This window comes from Barbus barbus (genome assembly GCF_936440315.1).
Source record: "Barbus barbus genome assembly, chromosome: 39".
Lineage (NCBI taxonomy): Eukaryota > Metazoa > Chordata > Actinopteri > Cypriniformes > Cyprinidae > Barbus > Barbus barbus.
Window position 1 is genome coordinate 19412272 of NC_136717.1, and position 16343 is coordinate 19428614.

General features: G+C 38.2%; 1 protein-coding gene across 1 annotated transcript in view; it reads right to left on the bottom strand.

The window, feature by feature from the left end:
- Nucleotides 1–16021, bottom strand: part of LOC306858301 (semaphorin-3aa) — a 32557-nt gene extending 16536 nt beyond the window's left edge. Inside the window, exons 1-3 of the mRNA XM_079398754.1 lie at nt 15485–16021; nt 2260–2420; nt 748–810 (exon numbers count right to left, since the gene is read on the bottom strand). Of these exons, the coding sequence (XP_079254880.1) occupies nt 748–810; nt 2260–2420; nt 15485–15596 (336 nt within the window). The 5' untranslated portion in view covers nt 15597–16021. The remainder of the gene's footprint in view (nt 1–747; nt 811–2259; nt 2421–15484) is intronic.
- Nucleotides 16022–16343: the final 322 nt, after the last annotated feature.

Below are 16343 nucleotides of genomic sequence, written 5' to 3' on the forward strand. Positions count from 1 at the left end.
AATAGATCTCTATTTTAATATATTTTAAAATGTAATTTATTTCTGTCATGGCAAAGCTAAATTTTGGGGAAGTCGTGGCCTAATGGTTAGAGAGTCGGACTTGTAATCCAAAGGTTGCGGGTTCGAGTCTCGAGCCAGCAGGGATTGTAGGTGGGGGGAGTGAATGTCCAGCGCTCTCTCCACCCTCAATACCACGACTGAGGTGCCCTTGAGCAAGGCACCGAACCCCCAACTGCTCCCCGGGCGCTGCAGCATAAAATGGCTGCCCACTGCTCCGGGTGTGTGTTCACGGTGTGTGTGTGTGTTCACTGCTGTGTGTGTGCACGTTGGATGGGTTAAATGCAGAGCACGAATTCCGAGTATGGGTCACCATACTTGGCTGAATGTCACTTCACTTCATTTTCAGCAGTCATTACTTCAGTCTTCGGGGTTATATCATTCTGGTTGATGATTTGGTGCTCAAGAAGCATTTATAATACTATCAATGTTAAAAACAGTTGCTTAATATTTGTGTGAAAACCATAATACATTTTTTGCATCATTTAACAGCATTTACTTGAAACAGAAAAATTGTCACTTCTGATCAATTGCTGAATAAAATAATTTCTTTCAAAAAACTTTTGAATGATAGTGTAAAATTTAACATTTCTGAAGTGAGTCACATACCTTATAAATATACCCAAAAGATCAAAGTAGTTTGATGTAGTTCTGATTTCAAATGAAGTTTGCTGGTCACCCCACACTTACCCCAAGGTCTTTTCCAGCCCACTTGCATTCATCGCGTTTGGAAGGTGTGGCGGGCCAGGCGATCTATAAAACAAGGAAAGAGAGAAGGTGTGAGAATGTGTGCGGAATGAACACAATGAACTGCAAATGACTGACTAAGGCGCTCGGCATGAAACCTGGCTGTAAAATAATCAACGACTGCTGCCTGCCGTCCTTCTGCCACCTCCATCTGTGACGACGATGAAGACAGAGGATAAAAACTACCATTCCTCTTATCCAGGGAGCACGAGATACACACACACACACATAGGCCTACAAAGCATTTTTTATTCTCTGTTATCATCCTCTAAGATCTGCTAAGGTATTCTGACTGCGAAAGTAATTTGGTTAATTGCGATAATTTGCCAAGTTCTTATCTTTAAACGATGGCATTGCTGAAGTATGCATGTTTTCTGTGTGTGTTCAATAAAAGCCAGCTTTAACCCTTACAAGGATCGAATATAAAGCAAATGGTCTGCAGCCTCCAGGACAAAGAAAGAATAAAAGCACGATAAAGAAAGAGGAAATCAAAGTAATGGAATCCAGAGAGAGAAAGAAAGAAAGAGCGATTGATAGAGCTAGAAAGAGAAGCATTACGCTGCAGATATGATCAGGGAATGAAAAACAGAGGGAGGCAGGCTGAGATCAAATGGGCAGATGGAAAGAAGGAGAAAGTGATTGCAGATCTGGGTTGTACAGCTAATAAGAGCGAGATGGACATCTCTGATGACCCTGGGTTTCTCTGACACACTCCATAAAATCCCTCACCAATCATTCTTGCTAAATGCAGACAGAGGGAAACAGCATGAATTACCATTCACAACATGTTTTACTGCTAAAATGTGACATCTGTCCAAGTTAAGCAGGATATTCAGCTTGAAAAATGGTGGGACGCTGTTTGATTCGATCATGAAAAATGAAGTTTCCATATAAAGCTGAATGTAAGTTTATGCTTAAAAAAAATCTTAATTTAGCTCATGATTAACACTCTGTGCGGCCTAAGTGACGTGGTGTTCAAGGAAGATTTTGAGTAATTAATTGGAATATGAAGACTCTTCAAAGAATATGAAGACTCTAGCATGCAACATGAATCGCTCACAATAAGACCAGGAACACATTCATCTATGCTGGTGTTAAAGGGATAGTTCACCCAAAAATTAAAATTCCGTCATCATTTACTCACGCTCAACTAGTTCCAAACCTGTATGAATGTCTTTGTTCTGCTGAACACAAAGGAAGATATTCTGAAGAATGGGGGAAACAGAGCAGTTCTGGGGCACCACTGACTTCCATAGTATTTTTTTTCCTACTATGGAAGTCAATGGTGCCCCAAAACAGCCTGGTAACAAAATTTCTTCAAAATATCTTCCTTTGTGTTCGGCAGAACAAAGAAATTCATACAGGTTTGGAACTAGTTGAGGGTGAGTAAAGGATGACGGAATTTTCATTTTTGGGTGAACTATCCCTTTAAGGCAAGCTAGTGTGGTGTGTCACCTGTTTGATGTCTCTGTTGATGTTGACCAGGTCAAAAGAGAAGACGTGATCCTCCGCTCCAACAAGTAATCTTCCTCTCTCCTCATCCATCAGGAACGTGTCGTAACCTGAACTGTTTGCCAACCCAGTGAAAGTCACTAGATTACTGGATTCCAGCATTTCTGAAGGACAGAACAAAAAAAGAAAGCATAAATAACTTAGAACTCATTTGCTTTATAAAACAGTAAACAGAAAGAAGTTTGTGTCAGGTTAGAAGAAAGTCCATCAAGTAGGCCCCACAATGCACATAATTGTTATACATACATATACTGTAGGTAGGTACCAAAATGTATTGCTGATTATTTATTTATTTATTTATAATTATAAATTTAAATATGCACCCATTTATTTAAATTATAATTTTTTGTGTGTGTCAGGTTAGCAGAAAACTTAAGTGTGTCCCATAATTTATTGCTGATGACGCCATACTGTATACTTTCATCTAATATTCATTCATTCATTCATTCATGTTTAAAATCATTTTAAATAATACATTGCTGATATTGTTACATATTTTATATATTATTTATTTAAATGTTACATTTTTAAATAAACAAATATTTTAAATAATACATTTTTAAATAACACATTTTGAAATATAAAGTTAATATAAATACTTATTTGTTTTATATATAAATTACAATAAATATGACAATTTTTACAAAATATTTTATTTATTTAAATGTTTTCAGACACCTATTTCGAAAGTTATTTGCTGCACTTTCTGCATCTTTGAAAAACAACACTAATCATGTGTTTAGTTACAATTTCTTTAAAACCACCTTGGTGGTTAGTGGACCACAACTGTATCTTTTCAACCACAGCATGAAAATAGCTGAGAAAAACAATGTATGATCAAATCACAAGGACCAAATCAAGTGTATCACCAGCTGACCCACGTAATCATTCATATGAGATTAACACATGGCTGAATAACCAATATTGTGCGTGCATGTGTGTGTGCTGGGTTTGAGGTACCAGAACAGGTCTTAAACATGTTGGTATATACAGCTTATTTAATAGTTCTTCTTGCACTTTGGCACTTACATCTACATTGCATAGTCTATATGAAGCCAGAGGACCTGATTTAGGATTTGTGGGTATAAAAACAGTGCAACATCAATAATACAAGAATCTGATCTACTAATGTAGTTCGCCGAGTACATCTTTCAACACCAGCACTAAAAGCCTCCTTTAAATTTGGGTGTGTCAAACTTATTTGCACAATCATTCTGAGTAAATCACTTGCAATACACCCGCAAAGCGACCACACGCAGTTACATTGCACAAGACAAAATTAGTACCGCTTTATTTGGAATCCTAGTATAACTCGGGTCAAAGGAACAGCTAATCAAGCAAAAACTGCTGTTGTTATGGCAGATACAGCCAAAGAAACTATCTGTTCAACCAGACACTGTGAAAATATAATGACCTGAGGCACGAAATCTGCCAAATTTGTCACTCTGCCAGTGAGCAAGGAAACAAGGTCGGATAAAAGTAAGAGAAGGCTGAAGGGAAAGAAAAGTGAAGAGGAGATGAAGTGAGAATGACAAGGAAGAGGTGAAAGAGAGAAATGGCTTTGGAATAGAGCTTGCAGGAGCCACCGGCCAGAACATCTGCGCATGGGAGAGGGTGAGGTCAACATCTCTGCAACGTTTCTGCAACACGCACACGAATCATAATCAGCAGTGACACGCAGAGACTGCAGCTCGTCTCCAGAGCCCAGATCAATCCGCTCCTATAGTAGTCATCTGCGTTTCTCGCCGCTAAGATTCTGGACATCTGTGGGATAGTGGGAGAGCGGGGGAAAGCGGTAAGGAGAAACAGACCATCCTTCTTTTGCATGTGTCAATAACGCTGCATATCAAATGTAGAACAGCGTTCCCGCAGGACCGAATGCAGAATAGGCACGGTTCAGTCTGTCCGTTCCTGCTCAATTCGTTCTCTGCTTCTAACACGAGAGTTTCATTAAGCTATCGCAAGCAATATCCAGAAATCGGATGCCAGGCCTGTCTGACAGACTCCGGCTGAGTCAGAATATTGAGCAAGTTCTCTTTTATGTAAGAAGAAATGTACAGGGGTCTTGAATGGGTTTATTTAAACAATATCACATGGGAAAAAGATCTGTATCAGCACTTCTATATAGACAAATTTTATTGGTTAACTTGCACTACTGTTTAAAAGGGGTTGTTTTTTGAAAGAAAAGAAATATGTACAAGAAATCCTTCAAGTGATCAAAAATAACAGTATGAGTCTATTTAAAATAAATTATCTTTGTTTGAACTTTCTATTCTTCAAAGAAACCTGAAAAATTTTATAATACGAAATATTTCCACAACAAATTAGCATGTTAAAATGATTTCTGAAGGATCATGTGACACTGAAAACTGGAGTAATGATGCTGAAAATTCAGCTTTTCCATCACAAGCAATAAATTAAATGTTAAAATATATTAAAATAGAAAACAGCTATTTTAAATTGTAATAATATTTCACAACATTACTGTTTTTACAGTTTTTAATCAAATAAATGCAGGCTTGTAGAGCAAAAGAGACTTCTATCGAAAACATGAAATAACTTATGAAAGGTTGCCAAACAAATGACTAAACAGAGATGAAAACAGAGGTTGCGGAGTGACACAAATCGATTCTCTGGGTCAAAAATGTATAATAAAGTTTGCTAAACCAATATTTGACAGCAGAATGTCATAATTGACAAATCAGAATAAAGCATCCCAGATAACTGTTTAAATTAATGACAAGCAAACTTCGGTAAGATTCAAAGCAATGCCTATTCAGAAATCTATCTATATACTGGTGCTTTAAAGAACCCAGAACCCATTCAGCTGATTCGAAGAACACGAAGAACCATATAATCCAATATACAGTAAATCAAGGTTCTTGAGTAGAAGAGAATCTAAAGGAATTTCTGCCCGGTGCTGCTACTAACACATTTAATAAGAAATATTATTTGTAAAAAGTAGATTGTATTCAGGAAATAAAAGAAAGCCACACTGATTCCATCTTGCCAGACTTCAGGGGAGGCCTGAGAGAACATAAGAGCACATCCTGGAAAGAGATTTCATCTCATCTTTCTTTTCTTTTTTCACTCCCCTGACTCTATTATTCTCACTCATCTAGTCTTTGCATCGCTCCATGTGCCAAATATTCTTATTCTTAGCCTCTTTTTTTTCAGCCAGTGTCTGTATTACTGCCATTAGGTGAACTTCTCCAAAGCCTCACTCTCCTGCCATTCTGGCTCAAGATCTGACGGCTGCGTCTGGCAGTTTCACTATTCCCCAGCTCAAAGTGAGTGACTGGTGCTTGAACTATGAAACCAGTTTTTTTTTTTTTTTTCTTAAAATACTGCCTTGGCAAGACCATCACAAAAGGTAGCCGTCATATGGTCCGTGATCACACAAACACACACACTTTATCCGGAGATACATCAACCTGGATAGGAGCTTAGAGTAAATGGAGTGTGAGATTTAAGAAAGGAAGCTTAACAAATGTCTCTCGCTCTTTCTCAGTCTCTCTCTGTCCTGCAGACTGAGAACTGTGCGGTCAACTCTTCATATATCAAAGAAAAGTCTCTCATATACTTGATTTATACACTGCCACATTTTCATTCACACACTTCTGTTTCCAATAGTTGGTACATGAAAACTAAAAACCAATACTAAACTAAAAATGCAAAATTGAAAGTTCTAAACTTAGAACGGAAAATTAAACACTTGTTGAAAACATGCTGAGCTCAATTAACTTAATAAAACAAAGTTGCAAAACTGCACATTTTAAAAACTTTGGTAACAGTTCAGATCAGAACACTATACACTATTAACTAGTTGCTTATTGCATGCATATTACTAGCATTATTGGCTGTTTATTACTACTTATAAAGTGTTTTAATTCCTTAAATGCAAAAACAACAACAACAAGGGCTTGGTTAAAATGAGTTTAAAATAAAGGGGAAAAAGGAAAATATATAGATAGAGATTTCATTTGCAAAACAGATTTTTAACAATTTTCAAAAATCATGTTTTTCATTTGCATCCATTTAATCTCAATCAAACTGCAGTTAGGTTATTTTGATTAGGTAAAAAATAACAAAAAAATACAGTTAACACAAAACAAAATAAAAACATGATAACATAATAAAAAACATTTTGCTTTTTTTTTAAATAAAATAAAAAACAGTTATCTGTTTTTGCAAATAAACACTTCATATATATATATATATATATATATATATATATATATATATATAAATAATGTATAAAACAAAAATCTACTCTAAAAATTTAATGTAAAAACTTACAACTCTGGAAATATATGTAGAAAAATTTAAATATAAATTAGAAAAATATACACATATAAAACAGTCGACCTCACTAATCAATTAGTTGACCAATTAAGTGACACATGCCTAAAATAAGAGTTGATTACAGGACAAAAATGTAAAAGCAGTATGTCCAACACAACCCACGTGACTTAAGAGTGAACAGACCAGTGTTTAGGATGTGAAAATGAGTGCAAAACTAATAATACGCACAGTCTAAAGGACAAAAAGTAGTTTTGGGTTTTGGTGAGGGTATACAGTTATGTATCTCTGCATCTGTGTGTGTTTGAGAGATGGGAAAATGTGTGTGCATGCTGCTGCCACTGTGCTTTAGCTCTGCCTCGGGCTACTAGCCACCCCAGGAGAGCGAAGGGAAGTGAGGAAAGAAGGAATAAATAGTCAAAGAGTGCTGCAGATGGTTTTGGGCGCTACCTGTTTGTTTAAGCCAGAACAATGGTGTGCTTCAAAACACACGTCTTCGATCGTGACACAGTTTTGGCAAAAGTTCTCCTTCTCTCTGTCCTCTCAATGGGCTAAGTGTGTGGTTCGGTCATGTCGGTTTTGTGCTTGAGAGAACTTAGATTTTAGAAACAGAGATTTGCTTAACACGCTGTTTCGCATATTGCTTCAAGCTCTGGGATATGAATAAGCCTGAAGTTTCGCTTCATTTTAACTTGCTCTCGCATGCAGCCGGCCGCAGGTTTTGGTAAGTTTCCCCAGTAACCGTGCTGGAGCTCGGTCTTTTGGATTGACAGCTGAGTACAGGATGACATCTAATTCTACTGACACCAACAGGAAACTTAATCACTGTGTCAAATTTCTTTATGCATGTTAGTTTTAATAAAAGACACCTCTGTATGAACTGATTTATGTCACGGCCAACTGGCTCAAGTTTCCTTTCACAAAGCCAAACGGTAAGGAAAAGACAGATGTCTGCTTTTTTGCAAGACGCATGTGGCAGTTTAGCTTAAAGGAATAATTTAACCAAAAATGAACATTGTGTCATTATTTACTCAACCTCATGTACTGTATGAATTTTTTAAGAATTTCCTGGCAACTCTTTTCCATGTAAATGAGGACTGGGAAAGTCAATCTCGACAATGACAAAAAAGCACCATAAAAATATCTTAAATGTACACAAAAAAGTACTTCTACCCAAAATTCTGAAGGTTAATGAAGACACGCAATCGTTTGTATAAGTCTTTATTCACAAATAAACATTGGCATGTTAATGAAAGTTCATGAGAAAGTAGCAATATCTAATCTAAATATTGAGAAAATTGCCTTTAAAGTTGTCCAAATCAAGTTCTTAGCAATGCATATTACCAACCAAAAATTAAGTTTTGATATATTTACAAAATATCTTCATGGAACATGATCTTTACTTAATATTCTAATGATTTTTGGCACATAATTTTGACCCATACAATGTATTTTTGGCTAATGCTACAAAAATACCCCAACGACTTAAGACTTTTTGGTTTTGTGGTCCAGGGTCACACTTTTCTGATACAGTCTGAATGATTCATTCATTCACTGACTCAATGATCCAGTAACAGTATTTAACAGCCCACTGGAGGAGAAGATTATCAGTGAATAATAAATTACATCTTGGTTTGTTTATCACACAAAGTATTTTTTATGACTTCATATAGTACAGTACATATAGACTTGGAATATGGATAACTTTATAACACTTTTATGGTGAATTTTTGCTATTTGTGAATCCTGAATGATTTAATTGATCAATTTTAATTGCATTGCAAGCTACTCAAAATATCTGCTTTTATCTTTCACAAAAGAAAAACAAAATCATACAGTACTGGAGCAATATAAACTAAGAAAATAATCACAAGAATTCAGCATTTTCTTTGAACTATCCTTTTAAAATGATCGCTTTGCAGTTTCTTTTAAATAAAATATAGCGGTTTTAATTTATAAAAATAAACTCTTTCAAAATACAAGAGGCCTAATTAAACTGAAAGATTTGTGAGCTTAAAACATAAGCATCTGTGCCAAAAATGTAAATGTCATGTTGTCAGCGGTTGCATTTATGCACTTTCTTCTGTTGCACTCTAAGCCTGAAAGTCTGTCTGTGCATGCCACTAAAAACCAGCGCTCTCGCTGATGTCCTTTGTTGCAGAATGCAACACAACATTTGTGCGTGCCCGCTTGAGATTCCCGTGTTGCCCTGATCCACAGAGAGAGGGGAGAGTATGTGGAACCGTTTAATTACCCCTGAATCTGCTCGTGACATGACGGGTGAACCGCAGAGTCTGTTTAAAACTGGCCCTCGGCCACAGACCGTGCAGAGAAAGCACAATCCGCTCTCCACAGCTCCAGATGACACACAAAACACAGCGCATGTACAGAGAACGAGAGTGACAGCCAGAGATAATGTGACATTAAAACAAATAGCCAAGAGAGGAGGTTTACAAGAGTGAAAGCAAGAGACAAAGTGCTGAAAGAGAGCTTTATACATTAGTACGGATCTTTTATTCACTTCTAGCCGTCTTATAAGTAATGTTTTTTTAATGATAAAAAACATACTCCTTTTTTAGGTTCTTTCTGATGACTGAGTCGACTATATTGACTAGAACTGACAGAAATATGGCCTTCATAAGCAGGGTTCCAGACTCATTTAAAAAAAAAAAAAGCTTCAAACTTTCTCATATGTTCAGAGACATTACTGAGTTCATACCGAGTCCCTCACTTAACTGCAAATCATTTTTTGGTAATTGTTTTTGGTACGATTCGCAAGGGACCAGAAACCATTTCTGTGGTACAGTCTACTAAACATTAGGACTGTTTAGTATATATATCTGCCAATATTTTTACATGACAACAAGTAAAAATGTGTAACAAATAAATATGACAGCATCAAGCTGGTACAAATTCATATTGTATTCAACTAGTAAAAGCACATGGTTAAATAAATATTAAATATAAAATATTATTTTCCCCCTTTTTTTGTCTAGAGCCCTGACAAGCAAACAAGCACACACATGCAAACTAATACACAAAGCTACTTAAGAACGTACGAAATCTGACTCGTCTGGGAACGCTTGTCTAAGGACACCATTGAAATTCATTAACAGGTGCACCACTTCCCAACACACTGCACTCAGTATCTAGTCAGTAACCTAATACACAACATATGACACACAGGTGTAAACACACACACTGCATCTGAATAATAAAACACTCTGCTTATTAATAACTATGTGTTATGAAGAGGAAGCTAAATGTGCAAATCCCTGAGCCAAGTGCTTTCTGAGGGTCATTAAAGGAGTCTAACGTCTAATAGGGCCAACAGAAGACTCAACACAACAGGATGTGATACGTAAAAAGGTCAATAAGGACGAAGCCCTTCCAAAGCCAAAGAGTAAATAATTCATGCAACACAAAGACTTCAGATGACCTTCAAGTTCCTTACAGCACTCCAGAAAGAAGAAGAGAGCAAAATAGAGTGAGAGAGTGAATGAGAGGAAGGACATGAAATATACAATTAATACACATAGAATCATATATAGAGACAGAAGCTTTACCAGTAACAAGATAATTTTCCAGGAAGCAGTGAACAACAAGAATCCAGATATTTTTAGTGAATCAGTTCATTCAGATGTTTCATTAAATAAATAAATAATTCACAAAAGAGTATTCTATCTGTCATTTAAAGTACAGATAGGTGCTTAAAAAAGTTAAAAAACAAAAGTTAAATTCAGTTGTTGATTATGGAGCCCCATCCATGACATGCAGAAGAAAAAAATAGATATTGTGGCCACAAATTAAGAAATAATTCCCACAATTTATTAATTTGTGGCCACATTTTATTAATTTCTGCCCTCATTTTAGTTAACATTTACATAAACTTGGGTCACATGACTACTAATAAATTCCCTTGTTTTAATATAATTATACTATTTACTTGGTGACAATTTAACTACATAAAAAAAAGTGTCCAAAATTTAACTAAAATGTGGGAAAATAAAAACATATATTACACTATTACATTATATTATATATTATTTGAAAAAGATTTTAAATGTATAATTTAAAAATGGAATAATAATAATAATAGTTTAACTGTAACAACTATCTGAAGTAGCTTGTAGCTTGACAAACTATATTTTAAAAGTAGCTTCATTATGTGAAAATTAGACAGACAGAGAAAAAGACAGATACAGAGAGCGAGACAGAAAAAGAGAGAGATCTACTTCTGGTGAAGAGGGTGAAAACAGACAGGCAAGAGACGGATGCAGATGAGGCCGTGAGAGAAAGAGAAACCAGCATCATTCCCAGCCTCTCCATATAATCATTCCCATCCACCCCAAATCCTGGCCCGAAGCCAGTTTGCACTTCACCCGGCAGCTAGCGAACAGCCCGCTATTATAGGATGCCTCCAGTCTGCGTCCAGTGCGGTCAGGCGCGGAGTGTCTATTTCGGAAGATTTAGGCTGAATTCCGACGACTCGCAGTCTCTCGTCGTCCCAGTGTCGCCCATCCCAATCAGTCCCAGGAGGCCATGGGGCAGGGTAATGAAATGGGAAGCCTGGTAATTACACTGTAGTGAGTAATTATCAGGTTGTTTCACAAGCACTTTAAAGTCCCCGATGCACCATTTTACCAGCGTGTGACGGCGGAATGCCTTTTTTCACAAAGGGACCCCCTTATCAGAGGTGTGTGTCCGTATTTTGCCACCTGCAGGGGGCAGTGTCTTCATATGCACTGACCACCTCCACCCTAATCTGGCATCTCAGATGGTATTTATGTGGGGTTTTGGGCACACATGGACCCTGTAACCCGCTGCTAATCCTACAGTGTGAATTCACAACCTCGTAACCACAAGTTTGAGATCCGAAAGGCAATCTGACAAGCATGTGAAGGCCTATCCCACAACGTACTGACAGATGAACAGGCCGCTGATAGCTCTGACAAGAGCAATTTTCACAGACTGTAGTTTAAAGCATACGAGGGGAGTAAAGAGAAGACATAGCGCTGGTATAATTACAGGGAGGGGAAACGAAGAGGAAAATCTATCACTCGGCCATCGTTTAACAATTAAGATGGCTCTCTTCGTCTGTGATCCTCCGACTGGCCTCCCCGGAGGCGGCACGACTGAATTGCAAACTCTGTGTGCAACTCATGATAAATCTGTGTGTGTGTGAGAAAGAGATAGCTGTCCCCCTTCTCGGCGCTCGTTGGAGTGTGCGTCTCTGGAGAGCATGTCTGCGCGTTTATTTGGCTTAATTACTATGCTGCATTCACAGGGGGAGTGAGAATGAATGACACTTCACTTAACGACTATCCTCTCCTGGCCAACTACTGTCTGCCCACCGCCTTCATTAAAACAGCCAATAATTTCCCCTCCCGCTCCCTCTTTGCCACTCTTCCTCCATCCTTTCCTCTCTTCCTCTCTCTCGTTTTAACACTCAGACACTGTGTGGGTGTGAACAGCGATCTGTCATACTGCAGAGCATCAAAAGGGCCATCAAGCACCGGTGGACTATGCCTCTCCATTACACACACAAACACACACACACACACATATACACACACACACACACAGCTCTATCACCATGGCCAGGTGTCTAATTATCTAAGCCTGCCTCCATTCTCACACATCTTGCTGGCCAATAACACATCAGACACATTTTCTGTCTCACACACACATATAATGTCTCACTCACAATTATCCAATAGGAAAATAAGTTATTGTACAGTAAAAGCTACTGTATATGGGGCCTGATACTGATCTTTATACTTAAAAAATAAATTCTATCTATCTATCTATCTATCTATCTATCTATCTATCTATCTATCTATCTATCTATCTATCTATCTATCTATCTATCTATCTATCTATCTATCTATCTATCTATCTATCTATCTGTAATATATATACATAAACATATATAAATGTTTTAATATTATATACACACACACAGACACACAAATGCGATTAATAATTTCTGTATCAAAAACAATTCTTTCTAGTAATATTTGCTCAAAATTCACTTTTCATTTACAAGGCTGTCAGTAGATTTTGGAGGAAGAATGCTGACTTCTGAACAATATGCTATAACCCTGTTGAAAAAAAAACAGCATATGCTGGTTAGCATGGCAGCTGGTTTGAGCTGGTTTAAGCTGGTCCTGAGCTGGTTATAAGCTGGTTTTGAGCTGGTTTAAACTGGTCATGTGCTGGTCCTGAACAACTAGCTCCAGCTCAGGACCAGCTCATAACCAGCTTATAACCAGCTAAGGACCAGCTTAAACCAGCTCATGCCCAACTAAGGACCAGCTTAAACCAGCTCATGCCCAACTAAGGACCAGCTTAAACCAGCTCATGCCCAACTAAGGACCAGCTTAAACCAGCTCATGCCCAACTAAGGACCAGCTTAAACCAGCTCAAACCAGCTGCCATGCTTCAAAACATACCTAACCATGCTGTTTTTTTCAACAGGGAAGTCTTATATTTATGTGTGCTTTTTGCTCTATTTATGCAGTATCCGGTGATAAAATTTATCTTAATATATACAATACAATAGACTGTTTTCTAACCTGGCATAAAGCGATAAAGTAACAAGCGATTAAATCTTTTTGTTCATATTTAACAACAAGTGACAGGACATTTGACATTTTATCAAATGATTAGTTATGTATTTCTGTGGCATTGCACTGGAAAGCTGCCCTGCTCTAGAGTTCCCATTTGTCCAAAATCCTATTCCACACAAGTGTTACACAAACACCAATTATCATTTGATTGGCAGTGGTTGTGTTACGTCACACAGCATTTTCGCAATCGTTGGAAACGTCTGGTTTGATCTCAGTTGAAGAGGACTCAGAATTCAGTAAAAAAAAAAGTTCTTATCCAATGCGAAAACAGAATGTGAACCATTTTGACATCCCAAACAGATTTTTTGCATAGCAGAACAGTTTGTGTGTGTTTTTATCTGAGTACGTCTGTCAATAAACTAAATCCAAATCCATTATGCCATACAAAAAAAATACTTATCCATAAATTGCACAGGTGGCATAAGTTTGGAAAGCATTTTGATGACGCAATGTGAGAGAGAATGCTTTGGGCCATCCAAGCACAACAGCATTAACTCAGAGAAGCATGTGATTGATCACAGGTGGACCTGCATCTTTTATATATTAAAGTCTCCAGCTTTTCCTCTTAAAGTTAAACAGCAGATGCTGATGCTCGGAGCAACAATTGGTTTCTTAAATCCTCTCCGTTCTCTGGCTCTCTATTTCCTAACAACACATTCTCAGACAAAAATAAATTGTCTTTTTCACTCCTCCTTCATTCTCTGTCTCTATAAAAAAAATGAGAGGGCGTTAAACGGACCCTGGTGGGGTAAACCCATGCCACACACAGACCTTACAATCAACACACCAGAAGCACAGATTCACTGACAGAACAGAAGGCTATATTTACCAAATGAGGGAGAGAGAGAGATCACCGCCACACATATATGTGTATACTGTTGGTCATGTTCCTGAACAAAGAACCACAGCAATCCCGCTCATCTTATATTAAAAAGGAAAACGGCCCAAAAAGGCTGCCGCTTATTTCTGAGAGATGAAAGCTCTGGGTTACAATGAGGCTGCTATAGTCTGGATCTCTCCGCTGTCTCCTTTAAAATAGCACAGCCCGGAGAATAACATGTTTGCTGTTACCACTATTCACGCATAGCAGCCAGCATCGCCAATGCCTTCGGATGCAACGTGTGGAGTACAGTTTGAGAGAATAATGCTTTAAAATACACAATGTGTGCAAGTAGAAGTATGCATACTTGCTAGAATGTGTTCACATGCCAATTTATTGTGACAAAGCTAGTAAACTCAAAGGTATTTCGGCTTCAGTACAAGTCAAATTGACAGCAGTTTTTTAGCACTAAAATTGTCCTACTTATCCCTCCCTTTCATCTAAAAGGGCAAAATTCTGGGTTAAATGAGGCACTTACAATGGAAGTAAAAGGGAAACATCGGTAAATGTTAAAACATTCACTGTTTCAAGAGTATAGCCACAAAACATAAACCAAATACATAAATTGACATGATTTCAGTGTGGAAAAAACACTTTCTAAGCTTTTCCGTGTAGTTACACCCAATTTCGACAACTTTGTTGCCATGACAATAGAACACTATAAACCCTAAAATTACTGTAAAAATAGCTTTACAGCACACATTTTAACATGAGAATCAATGTTAGTGCTCTTATCGAATTAGATGCTTCACGTTTCACTTAAAAAAAAATAACTTTAAAAATGTGCCCCATTCACTTTGTTAGTGCTTATTGTTGGTGTAACAAATCTTATATCTTTTTTTTTTTTTTAAAGAAAATGATCAATGAGTCAAAATTATATATGTGCTAATCAACATGCTGTCAATTGAGCTTAACATGCATTGAACCAGGATTATTCCCTTAAAGGATTGCTGTAAAATCAATTTGGAGGCATGAGAAATTAGACTTCTGGCTGCAAATGCAGAGTCATCACCCCCGATACCTCATTCAGAGTTCACAAGCCGTATGGCAGGGTATCAGTTTAGAGTTTAGAGTGACAGGACAGTGCAACTGGAAAAATTATATAGAAGAGCCAATACATGCACTTTGAACACATGGAAACAATCTGTCAGGGCAAAACGAGACTAAATCACATGCAAGAGAGTGAGAGAGACTGTCAAAATGAAACAGCAGAGTGACAGTGAAGGAATCCAAATATATATAATGGCAAAAAAGTCAAATCTGAGAATGTAAATAGGTGTAAGACAGGTAATGAGAATTTAAAAAGGTAAAAAGGCTTGTATGCATTGGTGATGGGACTGGTTGCAAAACTTACCCTTGTAGGAGAGCTTGAGTCTGGGCACGCTCTCTTTGGTGTGCTGGGGTGCAACTCTTCCAGGTAACACAACCCCACACAACAGCAGAAAAATCCCAACTAGATAATCCATGGTGCTGGAGCGCTGGCCTCCAGCCCAGGGGGGCTTGCTGCCCACAGTGCCCAGAGCAAAGTGCTTCCCTCTGGGATAGCCGAGATCTTCAGAGACCCTCCTTACTTCAAAAGATCCAGTGCCTGGAGCTTCTCCCCAAGGAGGCAATCCGAAATCAGATCCCAAGTGAAGCAGGAGACGGGGGTTCACATGGCTCCATGTGGGGGGCGTTTCCCCGGTCGTGGGGGTAAAGGTGTACTCCTCAGGGATGCGTTCTCGGACCCTGGTTGGGAGAACCGGTGAGTGGGATTGTGTGTTTGTGGGAGAGGTAGAGTTTCAGTAAGGGATCCGGCAGATCCTTTCTCTCCGCTCCTGCTTCGCGCACACACGCTCTCACACACACTCTCACAGACTGCTGCTGGTTGTGTCCACGGCTCAGCCTGAATGAGAGGGAGGGAGAGAGAGCAGTACACCATCCACCGGAGCGCAGGAGGGGAGGGGAGGAGAGCGAGGGTGAGGAGCTGAAGGGGGAGGACGAGGGAGCTGAGCTGAGCTGAAAGGAGAGGTATGCGAAAGACTCTTCTGCAAAGGTTTGGCTGCTCTGTGTCCTTCTTTTCGGCATTACTTATATGCTGCTCCTACAGTGCATTGTCTTCCCACCTGCTCTCTCCTTTTTGGCTTTCTGGCAGACCATCATATTTCATCACATTCTGAGCCTCTAGAATATTTCTGTCTGTGCACTAGGATTTAAGTGTTTGAGTAATAATA